General features: G+C 36.7%; 1 protein-coding gene across 8 annotated transcripts in view; it reads right to left on the minus strand.

The window, feature by feature from the left end:
- ZEB2 (zinc finger E-box binding homeobox 2) overlaps positions 1-14,629 on the minus strand; it is a 143,260-nt gene that overhangs the window by 40,683 nt on the left and 87,948 nt on the right. For 6 of the 8 annotated variants that reach the window (XM_032479400.1, XM_032479402.1, XM_032479401.1 and 3 more), the window contains exons 3-4: positions 14,552-14,629; positions 9,582-9,653 (exon numbers count right to left, since the gene is read on the minus strand). The exon at positions 14,552-14,629 is cut by the window's right edge and continues 180 nt beyond it. In XM_032479400.1, coding sequence (XP_032335291.1) covers positions 9,582-9,653; positions 14,552-14,629 — 150 coding nt within the window. The remainder of the gene's footprint in view (positions 1-9,581; positions 9,654-14,551) is intronic. The other 2 variants (XM_032479404.1, XM_032479407.1) reach the window with 1 other exon arrangement.

Raw genomic sequence — 14,629 nt, forward strand, 5'->3', positions numbered from 1 at the left:
TCCTAATTTCGATAATTCTTATATATAATCACTTTGCTAACAGCACTCAATGCAAAGTAACTTTATGAAGCATCTTGCAAAAAAGGATTTTTATTACCTAGTATGGTTTTAGTACAAAAAAAAAATTGTCCTAAGCTTAACTTCAAACTAGAGACCAAGAAGAAACTTCCTTCACGGTCCATTTTGCTTCCCATTTCACATATTACTTGTTTATTCCCCCACATGCTTAATGATGCCCTCCTACATGTGCTCCACTTCTTCAGAGTAAATGAAACTGTGTCATCCCTTGATAATATTCCATCCCTCACAGAGCTTTCCCGCAGAGCCATTCCTGTCTTCATCTGTCTTAACGCACAGAGCAACACCCAGATGGGTCAACATACTCCTTAATTCATGCTACCATTTCAAACCAGAGTGCTTATTTTATTAATTTGCTCATCATCTATTTGTTCATTCATTTATTCTTTAATTCAACAAGCAACCTGTTTATCAACCATCGAGGCTGTATAAATACTGCACCTACCGAGAGGACATACGCAGAAGAGCAAACTTAACCTCTACCCTCAAAAAGCCTCCAATCTGGAACTGCAATTTTTTGAAACTGAAGTCATCCATTTTCACCATCGTGTCTTAGGACACAACCTATTCAGCTCAAGTAAAATGATACTTGTCCTGTGAATATGTTTACCCCAGGCTGCCATTACTGTCATCCTGAGAAATGTCATTATTCCAAAGATAGTCGACGCAAGATCCTGGCTATACAGTGCTCTGATCGTCTCCAGTCCAACAATATAGATGGCCCGGCCACCCCTTGGTACTGGCTAACCCTGGGACAACTGCATCTCTTTGACTGGAACTTGGAACTTAAACTCTCTCATTTCAACTTGGTGCCCTACCCCATCATTCAGTTCCTCAGCCCCAAAACAGGTACTTCACTGTGTCAATCAGGTCCTGACAAGTCCCCCAGTCTATTTCACCCATTCTGATTTCCCTTGCCTCGTTGACCTTGAAGCTCGAAACCACTTCCATCCCTGTCCCTTGTTCTTGTATTATTCTTGCCTTGCCAATCTAAAATCCAACCCAGTTTCTATGTTCCTAGAGTATCAAAAATGCCTAAAGGAACTTAAATAATTGTATAGACTTGTTTCCACCTATGGTATCAAAATAGGATATTCTTTCATGATGATAACTGAATTGCCATACCTGCGCTAAAGCAACTACTCTGAATGTCCAGTCCTGAAGATTCCAACCCTTGTCCCATTCCCGTACCGTCCACTGATGATTTCTTTTCCTTCTTACTTTGAAGAGTGCAACTTATATGATGTGAATTCCATCAACGACCTGAAATTCAACCAAAATCTCTCTACAATCATTCTCCCTTCTCCTTCTGATCTTACTGATAAAAAGGATGAGTCTCTGCCCACAGCCGGGGCTACCATTGAAAGCTCTTCCCTCACAGCTCTTCTGGCAACCTACCCTATCTTTCACCTGGTCTCCTTCCACATTTTCAGCCTTTTTCTCTGTCTCCTTCTTTGGCACAGATGGTATGTTTAACTTTGTCCTGGAGAAAAACTCCCCTGAAATTTGCAGTCTCTTAAGTCTTCTCCCTATTTTTATGTCTCTAATATTTGACCCTAAACTCTGTCAGAGACCCTCTGTAATACTGAAAACTTCTCACTTGAACTTACATAGCTTACTGTATTTCAAATAGAATGTCTCTTAATCCATGTATTATTATAATCATTAATAATAATAACAATAGCGAGTAGCAACTGAACAGGTATTATGTCTAACATTGTGCTAAACATTTCATACACATTTCTTATTCATCCACCATTGTGTTATTTACCCAGTTGAATGTAAGTCATGCATGACAGTGAGCATTCATAGTATCTTTCATGCTGCCTAACAAAATGCCTTGCACTTAGTAGGGTCTCCCTGATTGACAATTGATCTGAATGGCTAATGAGACCATAATTATTTATTTGTAAAATTTGCTTCATGTCATTAGGATTTTTGCTTTTCCTAATGGCATTATAAGATTTTTCATTCCTCAAGGACAGGAACTATATCTTCTATTTCCTTTGTTTCTTTCTTAAGCCTCAGTTCAAATTCTGCACACAGCAAATACTCTAAAAAGAAGGAATGGAGGTATTTTAGGTTGTTAACAAGTGACAAATATTTAGTCGATTCTTATCCAGGACTGAAAGAAAAAAAAAAAAAGACATGAGTTCCGATGCTAGTCAGTGATCAAGTGAAGGAAAAATCTTTGACAGCTTTCAACATCCTTACACACAAACATTGTCAATACTACTAAATCCTCTTCTACATTTAAAAAAGGATGCCAGATAAAGATGAAGTGAAATAGAAAACTAGCTATTCCTTCTTAATCTTCCTATTTTAACTTCAAATGGGACCTCAGAGCAGTGAAAAGAAATTTGTCTTACAACATGTCTGGGTCGTTTTCCAAGACATCAAAGGAATTTAATTGGCCAAGGCTCTCAAAATCAACTGGTTAGTTCTTCTATTACAAAGTTTTAAAATATCATATTTTTGTATTCTAGAAAAGTTAATGAGGAACAGTGTGAAGGGAGGAAAGACTTCAGAATGCATTTATTTCTTAATGAATAAAAATGGTTTAAGGCTTATTTGCAGATGCGAACAAACCAGAAAAATAATCAAGAAAGGGTGAATATCTAGGATAAGTTAGGCATTGTACTTGGTACTTTAAAAATGATATACCATTTAATCGCCACAATGAGACTTTGTACACAGGGAATCATTATATCCACTTTACTGATGTAGAAATGAAGGCTTATTATAGCCTCAAGTTCATGTAACCAGTAATTGGTAGAGGCAAAATTCAAATGTAGTTAATCTGACTCTAGAATCTGGAGCCTCCCCAAATAACTTTTGCCTTTTATGTATAAAAGTATTTAAATATCATTCTTAAAATATTGGAAGCATGTTTAATGACTATAGTTAAGGGCCACATAGTTAGTTCGTGGACAATAATTTTCTTGTGTTATGTAAGATTCAGAGCCGAGACCTAAATTGGCCTTGCCCGGTTCCTAGATGTAAGGTGCTTTCCTTTTCCCAGCAAAGGAAGCAAAGATGCAAGCGGTTATTAATAGCCCTTTATAACTAGAGTGCTAGATTGTCTGAGCAAATATAACTTTCACACATTCAAAGAGGAAAACATCAGGGGCCTATTTGGGTCTTGCTCTGCACGTGGAGCCACATTAATGCTAATGATCATCATGCACCTAAGACAGAGCCTTGTTACTACCAGCATGCGGGCAAACTTATGTGTGTAATGCTGCCAAGTTTTTCCATTTCTCTAATCTTCTTAGAAAATAGTTTTTTTTTTTCACACACTCTTAAAAATTCTACATAATGATTTCATTCTGAATTTGAGTAATACCTGGAAGATGTAAGGTTTTTTGTAAAAAGGTGTTCTGCGTGTGTTAAAGCATACAGTGTTTTTTCATTTTTAAAACATCAGAACCCATGTAGAAACATTAAATGCAATGCGGAAAGTTATTAAGATAAATCAGGGTTGGCAATGCTTTATGTTGTTGTAAATCAACTTTTGCTGTGCTGCTAATCTAACTTTGCTATTAAAAAAATAAAGTAGTGATTCTCTACTCTGTTTTTCTTTGCCTTTACCAAGTTGAGTTCAGGGATTTCAATCCTGGTTTCACTCTCTGAAGATACTGGACTTAACCCCTTCACCCAGAGAATATTTTCTCCTATTGTGGCTTCCTTTCTCAGAGGTCATTTCTTCTCCAACTAATATTTATTCATTCATTCATTCATCCATCCATTCATATCACTGGGCATAATGTGTACTGTGTGTATTCATTGTTGTACTGGGCACTTCGAGGCAAACAGGGAATAGGCCTTTTATGAAAGCAAATATGTTGGGGGCATGTACTAAGGTCAACATATACATTATTCATTGCCTCAACAATCCTATGAGGTACATATAATGTTAACCTACCTACATTTCACAGCTGGAAAAATCACGTCTCCATGAAATTAACTAGGTAGAATATGTGTAAAAAATATAAAGAGGAACAATTCAACATGCTAAAATTAGTGGTGTGCACCTGAGGATGGAGGGATTTCAGAGAAGGAAGAGATAGATGTGGTTTGGGATGTTCCCATTAAGGAAATGGGAGGTGAGCTGGCCTTGAGGAACAGAAGGGTGGGTAGAATTTGGAAAACTGGAGGAAGGGGAGGAGAGATTCAGGTCCCAGGAGATTGTGTGGGCAGAGATTTTGTGGGCAGAGGCTCAGAGGTTGGTATAAATGTGATTCTTTTTTGATATTACCAAAGGATTTGGTCTGATAAGAATGGAACTCTGTTGGTATGAATGGCACTCAATATCTGTCTGAAGAATGCAGATTTTGTCTTACAGGTACTAAAGGACAATGAAAGATTCTAAGAAGGGAATCTGGACCATGAGAAAGGGTTACAGGAAGAATGTGGACTGACCAAATAGAGGAGGACATGAAGGCTAGAGACCAAATGTTAACTGAGTCTTTCTCATTTGAGAGACTGGAACGATGGGAGATGAAACTGTCTGGTTGATTATTTCAGGCCAGGTGTCAAAAATATGTCAGCTTAGAAATATGAAACGTAAGTCAAGTGTTGTTTGTCTCTCATTCACTCTGTCATTTCTTTAAAAACTCTTTCTGACTTAGGACCATTCTAGAATCTATGGTGAGAAAGTGACCAAAATCCCGTATCATTCCTACCCTCAAGTAGCTTATAATCTAGTGGGGAGAAACATACCTGCAGGTGACTAAGTAGAGTATGAGAGAGAATGAAATAAGTTCTTTAAGAAGACCCTCAAAAGAATGAGTGGTTACTCTTGGGTGGGAGACTCTAAGATGGCTTCCTCATGGAGATGGCCTTTAAGAATGTGTCTGATGCTGTTGGACTAAGAAAGAATGAGTGGCTTTCTAGCTTGAAGGGAAAGCATGAGCAATGACAAAAGAGCACAAAAGGTCAAGGGTCTTTCAGAGCCGGGGCATATTCTGGGAAGTGGTACTGAAGGCAAGACAGGGTTAGGTCATGGAAGGTGCCAATTCAACTGAAATGCTGGCTCATTCTGAAAAAAATGGAGAGCCATACACAGTGGAGTATGAAGTGGAGTAGGGAACGAGTTACCATTATCCATCTGCCTATCCTAACACTCAGTGTTAGGAAAGTAACTTCAATCTAACTTCGTTAGTGTGAAGAATGGATTAAAGAAATTAGGGATTGAAAACAGGGAGCCCAGTTAAACAGGTTTTATAACAGCTCAAGTGAAAGATGAAGATTTAAATTAAGACAGTGAGAAAAAAATGAGTGGATGAATAAAAGTGATACATGGTATTTGTGATAGTAGAATTGATAAATTCTCTAATTAGATGAAGTGTGTAAGAGTCAAAGATGACACCACAGTTTCTAGCAGGATCAGCTCCTCAGAGTGGAGAAAAACCTCCTGAGGCCAAAGGATATGCTAGGTGATTTAGATTTTATTACCAAATCTTCTATCAGGGAGCTGTGTGGCATTGTTTACTACAGTTTCCTCAACTGTCAATTACAGTCAAGGAATCGTTCTATAGTATAACTTTCAACTTTAGAATTCTGTGATTCAATTCAACTAAGCCCTTCCTACTACTTTTTACAGCTTTAAACTCAGCAGAATATACTAGGAAGGAGATACTTTTAGGTTCCAAAGACTATGTTATCCGTTGATTTGAACTTATGTAAATTCTACTATTTAATAGATTTGTAGACTTGAGAAGGAAATTCAGAGGTCTTTCCCTTCTTTTAGTTGGGAATGAAATTTGTGCACTGAATATTCAGAGAGAAATATGAGAGACAGCTTCTTTCCTTGACAACTGATTCCAATTCATAACAATACTTTTTATCAGAAAATATGCTTAACCTGTTTAAAATTTATCTATTCCAATGTCTGTTTGTTCCACTTTGATTAGAAAAGAAAAATGGCATCCAACATTAAAGAATTTCAGACTTACTCATTAATAAGAAGAGCATATTTATTGAGAGCCTGTTAATTTTAAGGCACTCTTATAGACAATGTGGTCGCCTAAAACCAGTCCCTGCTCTCAGAGTTTGCAGTCTAGTTTGGAAAAGACAACACATTAATTAACAACACACTCCAGCATCTACGACAAGGTTAGCTGATCTGCTCTGTAAGTGTTTGCTGAAGGAACTTATCACTATAGGTTGAGATGGCTAGTGCTGAAGGTCCTGATCAGCAGGACTTAGGTGGAGAGAAAGAGATGCTCCATTAATAAGCAACTTCAACCAGAAAAGACATCTTATTTCAATTCCACATGACTTTTTTTTTTTCCAATTCCATTTTACATGCAAAAAGATGACAAGAATAACAAGCAGTAAACTTATGGTTGGGAAGAGATACGTATTTGTTTTCTAAAAGGCCAGAATTCTAGGCTGAAGGTCATCAGTAAATTCATAATCACAACGTCCAGTGGATTTGCTCAGCAATCTTTCAGTTGCAGTTATTTGAATCTTTTGATTCAATGGACCATTCTCTACTGTTGAAACTTGCTTTCTTTGCCTTCTGGATATTCAATTTTTTCCTGTCTCTTAATCTTTTTTCTTTTACTGAATTTGATTTTTCTCCTCACCCACTAAAAGCCCTGGCCTCAGTTTTCTACCTGTTTCAATAAATTACACTCTCAGTTGTAAATGTCATAGTCCCATGATGTTAAATACAATCTGAATGAATTTGCATGACTTTCAAATATCTGTCTCTAGCCCTGACTTCCTGGGTTTCAATTCCTCATTTCCAATGAACATTCACATAAATAAATACATACATGCATATATATAACTTTAATATGAAAATACTTATATCTAAAGACCAGCTCAAGGTCTTCTCAAAATTGAAGCCTTTATCTGTTTACCTAGAAATACTAAGACTTGCCGTGCTCTAAACCTGCAGATGTGTAATTGTGAAGCCATTTTAATTCCATTACCCAGAGAATCAATTGGTTGTTAAGAAGTCATGTTACTAATTTCACCACTGTCACCACCCAAGGACAAGCTTTTCATCTCGTCACACCTGAATAACTACAATGACTTCCAGTTGGTCTCTCAAAGTCTAGCTTTAATTCACAGAAATCATTTGTCTGTTGCTTCGCATTCTCCATTTACATTCAACTTACACGTCCAGCTTCGTTTCCCATGAATTGCCTCCTAGGACCCTCTGACGCAGTCGAATACTCTTACTCACTCTCCTCTGAATAGATTACACAATTTCCTTTCCTGGCTCACACACTCCTGTTCTGGTAGAAAGGCCTTCCTCTCTCTTCTATGATGATTGAAAATGTACTTAGTTTAAATTTCACCTCCTTCATGAAACCTTTTCTGAATATCCACCCCATAGGATCTCTCACACTTCTGTAATTTGAAATAATTATGATTCTTAACATTTGTTGCATATTTATCACATATTTTCACTTATTATTCATAATTTCTCTTGTGTGTTAGTCTCATTTTCCAAATTAAATAATAGCCACGTCTAAGACTTCCTGACTCATCTTCCACCACATGTGCACACAAAAGTGACTAGATAGAAGACACTCAATGAGTACTTACTGATTTATCTCTTGACTGAATAGGTACAAACTATAGGAATAGTAGTATGAGAAAAAGGGATCCTAAGGCTAGGTGAAGGAATATTCAAAATTGATTTTTTAATCTTCTGGATAGGAGCCACTTTTATTAACCTCATTTTAGACTTTAAGTATATAAAACAGCTAGTAAATTGTAACTTTGTGGAATAAACTTACTTTAGGGACACTTTAAATGTCTATAAAGTTAATAACATTAGAATTTATTTAGGCTTGAGGTTGAAATTTAACATTTGTCTTTTAAAAGGGAACATGAAGCCATTTTTGACCCCAGGAGTTGGGACGTTATAGAAGGTATCTAATGTAAGGTATCTCTTTATTATGATGTTTTTATATGAAGTTATTTTATCTTGTTTATCTATGTTACATGTTGACATTACCCCTGCAACATAAAACATTAAAACTAGAAATATTCTTAACAAGCAACTAGTACAATCTACTCATTTTTCAGATGTGGAAACTGAGTGCCAAGGAGGGCAATTGACTTGCCCAAGGTCAGTCTTGTCACTGTCAGAGCTGCAGCTAAAAATTAGGATTATAGTTTCCTAATTCTATGCCTTTTTCATAATCCCATATTGAACTGTTTCATTTTTGTACCTTAAGTTGACATTATTCAAACGAAAGAAAAATGCCAATAGTTTTTTTTAATCATTTCTCTTATTTTACTCCCAAGATTGTGAATGAGTGCCTTGTAAATTAATAATAAGAGTATTCTAAATAAAAAAGCAGTGTGAACAGTCTATTGTGATGGGTACCAACATAAGGGAGATACGACTATTATCTTAATAATTTAGATTTCTAAAACTTCATAAAACTGAACTTTTTTTCATTGGTGAGTTGAGTGGAAATAGTTCTGTGATTTTTTTTTTTTTTTTGGTTTGGTTTTAAAAGATAGCCTTATACTGGGCACTATGTTAATATTTGCAGTGGTAGTGTGAAGGATTGTTTGAAACAGTAAAAATACTTAGCCTTATCCAAGAAAAGAGAGATAAACATAGTGAGTCAATGTAAATCTGCACTGGTGACATGGGGGGTGAGAGAAGACATGGTTTTGGGGAAAGAATGTGGAATGTTACAATTGTCCCGAAACTCCATTCTACAGCAGTAACAGAGTGAACCAAAACACCCCTTACTACCTTCCTACTGCATTTTTTTTTTACCTTCATGAAAAAGAAGTGAATTTGGGGGAGGGTATAGCTTGGTGGTAGAGTGTGTGCTTAGCATGCACGACGTCCTGCGTTCAATCCCCAGCACCTCCATTCAAAAAATTATAGTAGAATAAGTAAGTAAACCTAATTACCACCCCAAAATAATTTTTTAAAAAAGTGAAATTGTCAATTCTTCTCCATAAAACTTTTGCCTGGAAAACATTATTTAGAGGAACTGGAGGGTACTGAGAAATAAAAGTGAAGAAAGACTAAAAAGGAATTCAGATGATCAATTTTCGTGGGGAATATTCATGGATATTTGGTTTGTCTTTCTGAAGAAAACTTTTTGCAATCTAAATTACACCAAATCATTTGAATCTCAATGACTAATATCAAGTGGTAACTGGAAGAGACCTATTATATTACAATTTAAAAATTATATTTACATGGTCTTTTAAAATAAAAATTACTACCAGAAATTTGCCCAACTCACGCTTTGAAAGAATTTTTTCCAATTCAGTTTTCTCAACTTTCACAGGCAAAATCAGAATTTAAGAATAAAAGATCTCCTCTGCTGAACTGAATACCAAAATATAAAGAATTCTGACTTGAAACAAAACAAGAGACTTTAAAAGCCTGACTTCATCATTAAGTCATGGAGATACAAATGGATGGCTCAGTGTTTCTGTCCCTGACTCACTAAATCCGCATGACACAGGACAAATGTGACCTTCACGTGGTAAACTGAACTTACCTGTACCATTGTTAACTGTGGTCTGGATCGTGGCTTCCGGCCCCATAGTGTCATAGTCTTCCTTCATTTCTTCTGTGGGGGAAAATTATCTTTAGCATTTGAAAATTGGAGAAAGGCTCACTATACTCAGCATGCCAACCACAGAAACAAGGAAGATTCTTTTAAAGGAAACAGAGAAAAGGCTTGTTGTAAACCTCCAAACAATAGCTTTGTTCAGGCAACTGAATGAATCCAACAGTGCTAGCTGCACAAGGACTTATTTACTTTGAGCATTACTGCAAGCTGTGAAAAACAGAGGTGCTTATTTGGGGCAAACGAAGGGCTTTTCTTCTGGTGGCAGTTCCAGTGACAAACAGGGGGAAAGATATTATTTTTTCAATAAGAGTCAAAAGCAACTAAGTATTTGTACTTATGAGGAGACACGCTGGCTGCTATGCCTCTGGTAACTCTGGATAATTAGAGGCAACTCAGAATTTCTTATTTTATTTTCATGCTCCCCCCCCCCTCCTTGGAGTAGCTATGATGGTGCTAATCTATGCAAGCAAAATTTAAAAAAAAAAAAAACCCTCAATTCTATATACCCAAACTTGAAATGCCCAGTTTATAAAACAAGCATCCCAGAGGTACTGAAAACACCTGTTTCCCTGTTTTATACAGACTTCTCAAACATATTTTCCTTATTCCTTTCCCTACCACTCTATAAATATCTTCCTTCCTTACCATGTATTCCCCAGTAGGTAATCACAGTCATTTTCTGAGGGAAAACATACAGCTATGACAACAGCTCAATGTTCTGATGAAGATGAAAATATGTTAACACTGAAGTTGAAGATTCATAGACGATAAAAGGTCGTTTTCTAAAATGGCAACATTTTAAAATGGGGAGAGTTTGGAAAGTAGGAGAACTCTTGAATTTTCTGCCTACCAAATGGTAGAGTGTGTGAGAGGACAGAGAAAGACAGCTGACAGCTAAACATCCTCCAAGTCAGTAAATTAAACATAGACTTTTAAAAATTGTATTTTTACAAGAACAATACTAATGGGAATCAAACATGATCCAGGATAAATATCTCTGTGATAATTATTTCGTTTAAAACAAGAGAAACTTTATAAATAGGACTCTGTGAATTCCCAAAATTATCCTGACCATTTCTGCTTATCACATTCTAGTCATAATTATTTGGTAGAAAAACAGATTCTAGCAAATGTTACAGCAAAATTAAAATCTATGTGTCACATGTAGTACCCTGCAGTGTGTCTTTTTATGGCATCAGAACTGAACAATCATTTTAAGGTAAAATACACGGATTATAAATAGATGCTAATTGAATGCCACTGCACGTAATACAAGTCAGATAACTTGAATGATATTTGTTTAAACTCTACGACCACTTTAAATTCATTCTTGGCTCTGGACTTCTCTCTTATTTAAGGAATATTTTCACAGGAACATTTTACATAAAACATTTAGAAGTTCAATATACAGCAATATTGTCTGGTCAATTGTAATAATTGATCGGTTGAAAGGCTCCCTCCTCTGATATTTTTATCAGTCTCTGCTAGGAATTAAATTAAGGTATTTCTGAGAAGTTCAGTACTAGATATAAATATAACTTTTGTGTCTTTCTTCCTCGCTCCTCTCATGTGATTTCTGGTAGCCAAGAGTCAGAGGAATCATAAGTTTTCCATCTAAGAGATCAAGTCACTGAGGGGAAAACAGTTAACAGCACTTTTTTTTTTTTTGTATAATAGTGGTAATGTTCAAGATTTCTGCTGCACTTCCTTCCTCATTGTCATTATGAAAAAGTGGAGAGAAGTTACAAGAGGTAGTTGCTTCCCAAATTATGAAGTGCTGGGTACTCACACAGGTCGTTGGCACTCCGTGTGTGCTGCGTTCTGCAGTAATACGTTAGCTCTAAGCCCTTTGAACCAAAGATTGTGCAACTGAGATGGTGTCACTTTTACCTAGAATGTACTTTGCTTCAATTTACTGAGCCTCAACCTTTCCTTCTTTTGAACAACAAGCTCAGTTTATTCAAATGACACACTAAGCCCTTTCAGGTATTTATTTGAAATACAATGTATGTGCCTATTTCATTAAGTTTCACGTGAATCCCTGTTCAGAAGGACATTATAACGTAGCTTAGGAGCAGCCCCTCTGAACTAAAGGCGATTCTGGCTGTCTTTCTGCCTCACGCCTAACCTTAAACATTTTCCAAGACACCTCTGACTAAGCACACTGCATCTAAAACCACATAGTATATTTGTTTTTAAAACACTTGTAAAAGTTTGCATTTTCCAGTCACCCTTGGGATGAAGGTTTGTAAAAATAAAGAGCACTTTCTTCCTCAAGATGAAGAATCCTTGAATAAGCAGAAAGAGGCCAAGATGCAGGTGATTTATTTAAGTCTGTGTCAATGATAATGATGTCATGGTTTCCAGCACACTGTGTCCACCCCATTGTGGACGAAAGAATGTCAAGGACAATTCTAAACACAAAACTTTGATTGTGCTGGAACCGGAAAGGCACAGTAAGAACTCCACTGCGCTCTTCAGTGGAAAACCTGCATCCTGCAGACAAACTCCAGAAAGCATGTGAGAGAGAGCAAAGGAGAGGAGGCTTATCTCAGAGTAAAGCTATGTGCTGAGGTATGATGGTAGACAGGCAGGCACCAGGGATAAAACACTACTAAATAAAACAGCACCAGAATTAGAATTATTGTCTATATTGTGTGTTTTGAACAATAAATAAGAAAAATATTTTATCAGGAGAAAAATGTGTTATCTAAGAGTCAGGATAAACAATGAGTAGCTTTTTAAGACCAATTTCTTTTCATTAGACATCAAGGCACCACATCAGAGCACTTTTGGAACAATAAAAAAAAAAAGAACAATAAATCATTACTAATCATTAGAACTAGACAGGTAATAGCCGGGTAACTTTCTTGGTCCAAATAGCCAAATGAGATTAGGGATTTACATTTTATTTAATTATTGTGACTCCAGAATGCTAGTTTATTTACCATAAAGGTAAGAGCAGAGAACAGCCTGTTCATTTGTATCACAGGCACCATTAACTACAGGTGATAACAGAGTCTGTAATGCATTCGTATGGATTATTGTATATTAAAACACTTAGAATTATGATCCACGACCAACACAAAAAAGCTGCCATGGTCACAGACTACTACAGCTTGACATGGCTGTTTTGGCTGTTTTTCAATTATTGATCTTAATTTTTGAAAATTAAACTTTTTTTCCCAGAAGTTTGGAGCTGTACATTTGTTATATCGTTATTAATTATTCCTTTAAGGGTGGAAACTCTAGTAATTGGTCCTTACCCTTGATTTCTAGATATTAAAATTTAAAGCATCAGAACATTCATTCTTATAGCCCTGCATATCTAGTTCATTAACAAATATGAATAGCTAACACCAGCTCATTTAAATAGTATGTCTTACATGAGTTCTCGCCACACTCTGTTTCTGTCACACTGCTCCCAAGAATCATTGGCTCTTATTATACATGTAAATGGCTATCATAAAAATAAAAATTTCATTTAAGATTGTTAATGACTTCTGCAGCAGTCAGACTTCCTTTAATGATCATCCTCTGCCCCTAATTAAACGTATTTATCTTTCAAGCATCTTTGGCTGAGTTCTCCCTCATAGTTGAAAATCTAAAACCTTAAGTCTTAATGGATATAACGATAAATGTTTATGTGTGGGATTGCTGAGATTCGAGAAACCTTCACCGAAAGCAAAATTGGAAACAGAAAGAGTACAAAACTTGGCACCAGTATGTTAGGAAAACGAAAAACAAATAGACTACACTCAAACTGCCGTCGGTCTTTTTTTCTCTTTTTTTCACATTTAATTTTCTTTCGTAGTGGAAGTGCTTTTAGTATCCTCTTCCCAGTATACCAAACACTCACTCTGCCTGTGCCCGGTGGGTCAGAGTCCGCGACATCACAGCAGCACACAGGTGGACTCTGTGCTTACTGATTTCCTCCCCACCCACTCCACCTATTTATAAAAATGCTATTCTTATTTATATCGTAAGGAAAAAAAAAAACCAAGGTGGGGTCAAATTGACAGCACTTTTTGGGTCCTGGGAACAGAGATTGAAGGGACATGATGATTAGAATCAGAAGGACTATTAAAAAAAATTTACAGGCCACCTTACCAAGTCGAGATGAGCAGAAGGGGGACTCGATTAATTCTCCTTTATTTTTGTTAATTGTTCCATACCTTGGTGATGTTTCATCCTAAGTGAATTTTAAACTATGACACTTCCATTTGCGCAGTGGTACCTGAAGTTTTAGTTTGAACATAATTTACCTTGTTTTTATTAGAGTTGGCCTTGGACCATCTCTACTTCCCCAGAGATTCCCACCAAACAGCAAGAATCATTATCGAGTACTTAGCTGCTAAATAATAAGAGAGCTACCTGACCAGGTAGAAGTGTGAAATCACATTCACACTTAACAAAAGGGTATGATTAGATGGTTGAATTACAATAGGAGGTGTCAGACAGACACGGAAAACTACATTAAACTGACAGTTATTTGGTGTGTATCGCTACATAATTTCCACACAAAACTTTCAAATACATGTTAGTTGTGAGCGTTTATGTTGGCTTCCATTTTCCACCCTGAGAGTGTAGAACTTAATCATGTCGTATCATTGGCACATTGTACACGTGGTGCAAATCCTCCACGTTGTGTGTTTAAAGTGTAGTTCATATTCCATTTGCCTCCAAACGGAAATATAATCCCTTCCTAAGATGTCAGAGCTGTAATGTGATAACATGACTATCACTTCATAATCTGTCACCAGCTTTGGTATCTCTATTCTGCGAGGGCTACGGGAAGAAACATTTTAATGATCTGGTTGTGGACGTTCCACCAGGCAGCACAGATTAGTTTGAGAGGATGGAGTGGAAGGGGCCAAATCGCTGCAGACACTTACCTGGACCGTCTACAGAGGCTTGCAGAATGTCACTGCTGTGCCAGGTGTGCTCCACTCCACCCTCCCTTATCTCATCTT

Source organism: Camelus ferus, chromosome 5 (assembly GCF_009834535.1).
Source record: "Camelus ferus isolate YT-003-E chromosome 5, BCGSAC_Cfer_1.0, whole genome shotgun sequence".
NCBI classification, from domain to species: Eukaryota; Metazoa; Chordata; class Mammalia; order Artiodactyla; family Camelidae; genus Camelus; species Camelus ferus.